The sequence below is a fragment of the Oreochromis niloticus genome, linkage group LG10 (genome assembly GCF_001858045.2).
Source record: "Oreochromis niloticus isolate F11D_XX linkage group LG10, O_niloticus_UMD_NMBU, whole genome shotgun sequence".
Taxonomy (NCBI): Eukaryota; Metazoa; Chordata; class Actinopteri; order Cichliformes; family Cichlidae; genus Oreochromis; species Oreochromis niloticus.
The window spans coordinates 7,091,606-7,100,766 of record NC_031975.2 but is presented as its reverse complement, the minus strand read 5'-3'; the positions used below and the strand labels follow the sequence as shown (position 1 = coordinate 7,100,766).

Here is a 9,161-nt window from a genome sequence, read left to right as displayed (position 1 = left end):
AGCTAAATAGTACCAGATCCAGCTTGTAAATCATCTTAAACAATTTGAAGTGGTTTTACAAATCCATAAACTGGACTTATATCTGCACCTGATGTTTGGAGAGCGTTTATTTAAAAGATTAATAATGACGCAAACCTTACCTATCAAAAAGGCTGAAGTCTTTTTTTTAATCCGAGAAGACATAAAAAGAAACCCTGTGAAAATTTACTAAAAAAAAGAAGAAGAAAGAAAGAAAAAAAGAAAGAAACAAGAAAAAGCTGTGGTGGGCCCATAAAAATGTTATGGGCTGCACGCATGCAAGTCTGATGTAAAACAACCAGAGGCAGAAAGGCTAACATTACATAATGGAAGGTTTTTATTGTGTGAAGTCTTCTTAACATGCCTTTTGGCGTGGTGACAAATAGAAGTTTATTATTGAAGTACACCATTTGGCGCCTTGGTTTTATTGTAACCCATTGGAGGGGAAAGTGCCATGTTTGACGGACACAGAGTCCTTCCCTGAATTCCCTTTTAATCAACTACAAGTCGAGCGCCTGACTCTGAACATCTCAGTTTAGGAGGAGTTTGTGACTCCTGCGGCTCACCTAGGACCTTTTACCTAAACGCTTTTCACAACGTGCGAGTTGGGCTGTTGTGCTGCTGAGAACTGCGGAGACTTTTTGAAGTGCAAAGTCCAGTATCCTGGCAAAGCAAACACTTTCTGGGACATGAGCCAAACGACCAGAGAGTTATTTTGTGCCAAAATCTGGCCAGAGGATAGGAAATCATACACAGGCGACGTCGTGAGCGCTGCCAGTATGGCGCAAAAAACTGAAGAAAGTCGCGTCTATTTCACCAAAACCCCGGCTGGAAGCAGTGCCGCGAGTTTGGCAGAATCCGAGAATGCAAACCTGTACGGACACATTATTCCGCTAGCCTGTGACATGGAGAAACGCTGCTGCCAGACAGCTGCTGCCCCTCAGGAGGAGTTAAGCGCTGAGTGCCGAGTGGGCGACAGTCGCTCCTTTTCTGCCTGCGCCACAATCTCAGAAACAGCCAGGGAGCTCTGCAAAGCTGTGTCCGTGTCTCTGGGTCTGGCCATGGAGTCCGGTGACACGAGCGAGACGCACGTTTCTCTCCCCCAGTGTGCCGCAAATGACCAAATGAGCGCAGAGTATTTATTCGGGGTGGAAGCCGTGCCTGCGAACTGTCCCGGAGCCCCGGCTTCTCTCTCCGAGTACAGGTGTCCCGAGCGAGATGAGCGCCCGCCACACGACCACAAGCAACAGGTGAAAATGCTCAAAAGTTCAGAGCCCGCGGCGGCTTTTCATCACCTCAGTTCCACGGCGACATCTGTGAACGCGCAAAACTTCACGCTGTGCGAGGCTGATGACATAACTCCGAAAGAGATAGATCATCTGGACATAGCGTGCGCTGCCTCTTGCCCTTACGCCCCAGCTGCGCCGGAACCTTTGGCACAGTTCGGGCCCGCGGCTGCACAGAGACCGTGCAGAGCTTACAACCCAGTGGAGGAAGCGGGAGACGTCGGGGATGCCGGGGAGAATAGGTCCGTGGGGTTTCAGGCAGAACGGTACGGCGTCAAAGTCAAATCTGAGGGAAGTGCATCTGCAGGGGCGTTATGGGTCAGCAGGCCTAATTACAGCTTCGGCGACAAGTACAACTCGCAGTTTTGGGGGTCGAGGCAGTGCATGAACTTGCAGAGTTCGGGAGCGAACTCCGCGTTTATATGCAATCCTTATGACGGGACCGTAATGCGCCGTGAACAGTGGTACCCTGGCGGGATGCTGAGGACGCCTTATCCCAACTCCAACTACATGAAGGGTGAGGTCGGCGAATGGCTGGATGTCACTTACAACGACACCAGGTGAGCTTTAGTTGGCTGGTAATAGTAATTACAATATAAATATGTATCTCATATCGCGGTATAACCAAAGGTTGAAAGGTTCTAGGTGTAATTGCGAGCCAAAAGGTCTACTTTATATATACATTCAAACTCAGGACCACAGGTTGACCCTCTGTCCCTTAGGGGGCTTGAGGGTCTGTCTCTGACCAGGATTAGATCACCAATCCACAGACTGACAAACAGCAAAAGGCAACTGATACTACAACACATATCAGTTTCTTTACTCCTTGCAGACAGCTGTTTATTGTGTGTGGTGTGTGTGTGTGTGTTTCTTCTTTCTTTGTTGTTGTTTTATTGATGCAGGAAACATTTACCCCACACTTGTTTTTTCCGGTTCCAAGCCAAAGTGGCAAACTGAACAGACTGTTTTAAAAAAAATTCCCTGCTGAGAAAATGTGTAGGCAGAAGTTTCAGGCTCCAATCTACACCTGCTTCACATATTTGGCAATTTTACAGTAACTCAGAGCTGCTGATTTTATACAGTGTGAAAGTCTAATTTAAAAAAAAAAGACAATAATTGAAGTATGCCAAACTCATTATAGCTACAGCAAAACTAGAAAACGACATCAAAGCGATATATGGAAACATTTTACCGACCTTTTTCCTCCAAACATTTGTAATGAATAAAGTGTGATTCTATTTTTAATATTTTTTTTCAGAATAAAGTGAATGAGAAGAAAAATCAATGAGATGTGTTGTATGTATTCAGATGATAGTGGATGTATTCATTTCATAAAGTCAGATGAGGACACAGCATAAACATGGAGAAAAAGGAGAAAAAAAACACTGCTTGACTTTTTCTTCAAGTGAGTGTTGTTTGTTCTTTGACTATTGTAAATGTTAGTGCCCACAATTGTGAATGGTGACAAAAAAGATGAGGCGGTTTATAGACAAACATTTGTATTACCCGACAGTGACCTTGGTGGCTACCATCTGCGTACCTGAAAATAAGATTTAGTTTAACTTAATTTACATGTGCCACTGGGTGATGTTTATGTGTTATTTCACATCAGCTTGGCTCTGGCTAAACATTCAAAGTTAGTGTGATAAAGAGCTGCAGACAGTCTTGTTTTAGCGAGAAGATTTCTATGTTTCTGTGGCACAAGAGTGGGAATAATTAAGATAAGATAAGATAAGATAACCTTTATTAGTCCCACACGTGGGAAATTTGTTTTGTCACAGCAGGAAGTGGACAGTGCAAAAGTTATGAAGCAAAAATTAGAATAAAATAAAATAAGAATAAATACAGTACACAACTGTACAGAATAGAATAAAATAAAATACTATATACAGTAGAATAAAATATACAATAAGATAAAAATAGAATACAAATGCTATATACAACTGAGTAAAAATACAGCGATGCCAGAAAAGATTATTGCACATTAGTGTTATTGCACATTTGTGGATGTGTGTGTTTGATCAGTTAACACTAGATTTACTATCCTGCGCAAATTTGCGTAACTTCCCTAAACCCAACACCCCCCTAGAATTACTGGCTTTTTTTATTTTCTGGTGCAAGTCCCGAGGTGTTAAGCACCCCTGCTTAACACAGGTCGTCAGCTTGTTTCTCCTACAGCTTTTGTTGTGCAAACCACCCATTGTCCTTGAGGCCTGGCACATTTGCATTTGCTCACTCAGAGTTGCTCAGATCCAAGGCAGGCCAAACCTCTGTGTTACAACTTTCAGAAATGCCTGGTAGAAATGCTTCAACTTACTCATGAGATTTTGACCACATTTTTTGCGGAAGTCACAACTATACTGAATGCACGACCGTTGTTGCCAGCTGCAAGAAATGTTCATGTATATGTATATGTATGTATGTATATATATATATGATATAGATGTGTCTGTGTGTATAACTAGACTTTATGCATATTATATAACGTGTGGCTATATAAATATATGTACAACTTTATGTATATATGTTTATGGCCAGGCATCCAATGTAGTGACAAGGATTGACAAGATCTAATATTGCATATGAGAAATATTGCACATAGAAACTACCATGGTGTATAGTACGCTGCAGGTAAGGAAGGAAAGTAGCTTTGCAGGGAAGGAAAGAATGGTCCAAGTCAGGCCAAACCTCTGTGTTACAACTTTCAGAAATGCCTGCCGTATCTATACAAAATATCCCACACATTGACTGACCTGCAAATATAAAAGACACACATTCAGACCTTCCTTGACTCTCAGCACAGATCTTCCATTGTTCCATCGTCACTGTGTATGTGTATGTGCCACTCCCTCACATACACAGTGACGATGGAACATTGGAAGATCTGTGCTGAGAGTCAAGGAAGGTCTGAATGTGTGTCTTTTATATTTGAGAGAGAGTGGCATTGCTTGCCTACAGCACAGTGCTGTGCATAAAAGCAGACCGACCCAGGCCGGAGAATCATTTCTTGTTCGCATTTCTGAGAACGCACATCAGGATGGCCTCCGTATCACTGCCATGCAGGAAGAACCTCTCCACGCAACAGGCTTTGGCCTTACTTCGGGAAATGGACGAAGCAGATTCTGATGGAGGAGAGGTTTCATTTGTCCAGCAGGCCACTGATACCTCCTCAGAAGAATCTGAAAATGAGACGGAACAAGAACCCAACATGCCTCCACGGAAGAGGCCCCGTGGTACTGGGAAGCCCAGCCAGAACCACACGGCAAAAGACGGCACTGTGTGGGTTGAGGAGGACATTGGAATGCCCAGTGCAGAAGCAAATCGTTCGTGCTTCACTGCGCAAGCTGGACCCACAGAGTCTGCTAAGGTTTGTCACTGCCATAGTGATATGATATTTATATAAACCCATTTAGAGTGAGGTTCATGTAAATTTACCATTTTCTATTTGTTTATCTTCCGACAGCGTAAAGTTACAAGTGTGCTCCAAAGCTTCCTTTGCCTGTTAGACGTGGGAATGCTGCAGACCATCAGAGAGTGCACGGTACATCAAGCCCGCAGAACAGAGCCGGACTGGAATTTGGCAGTTCATGAACTTATGGCATCCATTTCAATCCTGTTTGTAAGAGCAATCATGTGTCTTGTTGGTGCCATTGTGGATTGCTGGTCAGAAAGTTTTCTGGTGCCACTAATCAAAGAGACAATGCCCCGAGATAGATTCATTTCAATTATGCAACACCTTCGATTTGATGACAGGGACACGCGGGCAGAACGGGTGAAAACAGACAAATTTGCAGCGATCTCCGACATCTGGACACGCTTCAACGAGAACTGTGCTAAGAGTTTCACTCCAGGGGAACACATGACCATAGATGAACAGCTGTTCCCTACCAAGGTTCGTTGTCCATTCACCCAGTATATTGCAACCAAGCCAGACAAATTTGGGATCAAGTTCTGGATGGCCATGGATTTGGACACCAAATATGTCTGCAGTGCATCTCCTTACTTGGGAAAGGACCCCAGTCGTCAGAAGGGAGAGAGGCTGGCAGAGAACGTGGTCATGAAACTGATGGAGCCGTTTTTGGATGATGGGAGAAATGTCACAACGGACAATTTCTTTACTTCACTGTCACTGTCGCACAGACTGCTGCAGCGCAAAACAACATTACTGGGCACGGTGAATAAAGTCCGGCGTGAACTTCCTCAACATGCAAAAGATACTGCAAAGCGAGAGGTATTCTCCACTTCAGTGCTTAGAAGTGGCAGTGTGTCCTTGACAATTTATGCACCTAAAAAAAACAAGACTGTGTGTGTTCTAAGTTCCATGCACCAAGACGTGACGATCGGTGACGGCAGAAAGAGGAAACCCAACACGATAACAGACTATAACCACATGAAGGTATGTGAATGTGTGTACAATTTTACACCTGTGCTACAATGTTTTCTGATGTGTGCTATACAGGCCTATAGAAAAAAACATATACTCATGACTCTCTCGCTCTGCTTTTACAGTGTGGTGTAGACGTGTTGGACCAAATGGCACGGCTGTATTCCGTAAGATCAGCAACACGCAGGTGGCCAGTAGCGGTTTTCTACAATATGCTGGACCTGGCGGCAGTGAATGCCTACATTTTGTACAAGGCATGTACAGGGTGGACAGGCAAAAGAAGATTGTTTCTGCGTCTTCTAGCTCAGCAACTTCGTAGCCGATTCATGCAGCACAAGGAAATCTTAGCACAGAGGCAGGCTGCTGCAGCTGCTGTGCCAGGGACTGTAAAGACAACGCAGTGCCAGGTGCAAGAGAGCTGCAACAGGAATCGCAGCAGATTTACCTGTGCAACATGTAAGAAATTCACCTGTGCCAAATGCAGGGATGATGGACACTGGGTCTGCAAACGCTGTAAAGTTTGAAACACTTTGAAATAAAACAGACTTGTGTACCCATATATTGTGAATGTCTGTCTTTTGGATGTAGGTTGTAACACAGAGGTTTGGCCTGCCTTGGATCTGAGTAAACAAATGCCAATGTTGCGCACACACACACACACACACACACACACACACACACACACAGCAAATCTGCATTTATTTGTCCCACAAGTGGAAAATCTGCATTGTCATTGCAAAAAAGTGGACAGAGCATGGTATAGAAAGTGCACTATACAAACATTTTTATATATATATATATATATATATATATATATATATGTATATATATGTATGTATGTGTGTGTGTGTGTGTGTGTGTATATGATATAGATGTGTCTGTGTATATAACTAGACTTTATGCATATTATATAAGGTGTGGCTATATAAATATATAAATATATGTACAACTCTGTGTATATATGTTTATGGACAGGCATGCAGGCAGGTAAGGAAGGAAAGTAGCCTTGCAGGGAAGGAAAAACTTCAATCTCTCATGGTTAGGGGTCGGGGGAGGGTGTGTTTGCACAACAAAAGCAGGAGAACAATGGAGCTGAAGACCTGTGAAAATCTCAGCGGGGTGCCAAGAGGTGTTAAGGTCGGGGGGAATTTACGCAAATTTGCGCAGGCCAGTAAATCTAGTAGTAGGGACTTGCACCAGGGAAAAAAGGCTCAATAATTCTAGTGTTAAAGTCTTTGTTGTGGAGTCTGACAGCAGTGGGGAGGAAAGACCTGCGAAATCTCTCCGTCCCACACCGTGGGTGCCGCAGTCTCCCACTGAAGGAGCTGCTCAGTGCTGTCACAGTCTCCTGCATGGGGTGGGAGATGTTGTCCAACAGGGATGACAGCTTAGCCGCCATTCTCCTGTCACTCACCACCTCCACTGGGTCCAGAGGCATCCTAGAACAGAGCTGGCCCTTCGGATCAGCCTGTTCAGTCTCTTCCTGTCCCCAGCAGAGATGCTGCCGCCCCAGCAGACCACACCATAAAAGATGGCTGAGGCCACCACAGAGTCATAGAAGGTCTTCAGGAGTGGGCCCTCCACTCCAAACGACCTGAGTCTCCGCAGCAGGTACAGTCTGCTCTGCCCTTTCCTGTAGAGGGCGTCTGAGTTATGAGTCCAGTCCAGTTTGCTGTTCAGATGAACACCAAGGTACCTGTAGCTGTCCACAACCTCAATGTCCATACCTTGGATGTTCAGTGGTTGCAGTGGAGGATGCTTGTGCCTGTGGAAGTCTACCACCAGCTCCTTGGTTTTACTGGCATTGATCTGGAGGTAGTTCAGCTGGCACCAGTCCACAAAGTCCTGAGTCAGTCCTCTGTACTCCTTGTCGTGCCCATCAGTGATGAGGCCGACTATTGCAGAGTCATCAGAGAACTTCTGCAGGAAGTTAACAACTTGTGTTGTTAACAACACAAGTTAACAAAAAACCCCAAGCCACACGCACAGTTGGTGCTTTCCTAGTTTCAAAGGTTTCTGAGTGTGTTAGGTTCTTAAAATCTCTCAACACATTTTAGTTCAGACTATTAAGTGTTAATTCGGCCCCAATGAAAACAAAGCACACAAAGTGGGCATGTTAACTGACCGCCATCGTGTGACGTGCATGCCACACAGAAGTGTTGTCTGCTGGTGTTGTGCAGAGCTTTCTCAAACCGCCTGTGAATTCACCTGGGTGAATGATTGTTAGTGCAGTCAGAAATGGGACACTGTTTCCTTTGGCTGTTAGTGTTCAGTACTGCATAGCTGTCTACATGGTGTAAAGTGAATTTCTGTACGAAGCTGCTGAGAGAAGGTGTAGCAGCGTGGTCTTTATCTACTTATCTACTGAGCAGTCAACCCAGGAAGGTCATTTTTGAAACCATATTATAGTTACCCATATTTTTTTTAATCTATAAAAACATTTCCCAGAATTAACTTGTCAGTCTACTTCTCCTTTAACTTTTCATACTTTCACCCAGGAACTGATCCCTGTGTGTAGAGAAGGGTAATGGAAAGTTTTGTGGATTTTTTTCACTTAGACATTACTGGCTTTTACTTTTGTTCCACTTTCTCACTTCTAATGATTACATTGTGTTGCATTATTGTGAAACATGGCTAACAAACCTAGAGTAGCAAGACTGACTGCTGAAGAAGCCTTGAGGCAGATACTTAATGCACAGTGAAAACAGTTCAGTTGACGCCGTTGGGTTAGCTCAGGTTTAAAACAATAATTTACGATACTAGAACATGTGTCATAGATAGATCAAACGTGAGAGTGGTCCTTGTGGGGAAATGACTGCAGGTTATTTTTGATAAACACATTAAAAAAGGAATTCCTGTATAAAATGGAATAAAATGGGGTCATAGATGACCTCACTCCCTCTTTCTAGGCACTAAAACAGCTTGATTGCTCAAGGTTTAAACTGAAAAGACTCCCAGCCCTTGCATGCTTTACCTTCTGGCAGAAGATATATATCATTTTAGTTTTATGGTAATTTGCCTTGACTGAATGTTTACCTGTAGCGGAGGCAGCGTGGAGTGGTGGGAAGGTTATTCTCTAAATGTAATTGGTTACAGATTATTACTTACCATTTAAAAATGTAGCAAGGGTTTGCTTCATTAAAGCAGTGTCATCATTTGCTTTTTGATGACTTTTTACATAAATGATTTAGACTGAAACATCTTCTACAGGGTTTCCTCAGGTTTGATAGCCAGCATTTCACTGTTCATTGTATTTCACTGGTGGTAAACCGGCTTTATTCTGTACAGGGATGTTAGAGCCTTTTATGATTTCAGAAAGGAAATATTGTTGAATTCTAGCACTGAAAGGCATTCTTGGCCACCGGCCTTGTTGAGGTCAGCTCGTTGCAGGCATGGCAGACTCAGGATGTTTAAAGCAATGCACATTGTTTGATTGGCAGGCCTGAAATTGTGTAAACCCAAGCAGCAGAGTG

The 9,161-nt window shown here is 43.8% G+C and overlaps 1 protein-coding gene and 1 long non-coding RNA gene across 2 annotated transcripts in view; both read left to right on the top strand.

Moving 5' to 3' along the window:
• Positions 1–225: 225 nt before the first annotated feature.
• The window catches only part of ar (androgen receptor), a gene marked incomplete at its 3' end in the record, with an annotated part of 38,544 nt that continues 29,608 nt past the window's right edge, over positions 226–9,161 (top strand). Inside the window, 3 exon segments of the mRNA NM_001279615.1 lie at positions 226–1,538; positions 1,540–1,643; positions 1,646–1,864. Coding sequence (NP_001266544.1) covers positions 708–1,538; positions 1,540–1,643; positions 1,646–1,864 — 1,154 coding nt within the window.
• LOC112848025 (uncharacterized) lies at positions 5,566–5,970 on the top strand. The gene is made up of 2 exons (XR_003221897.1): positions 5,566–5,700; positions 5,814–5,970. It is a non-coding gene; the product is annotated as an uncharacterized LOC112848025 (long non-coding RNA).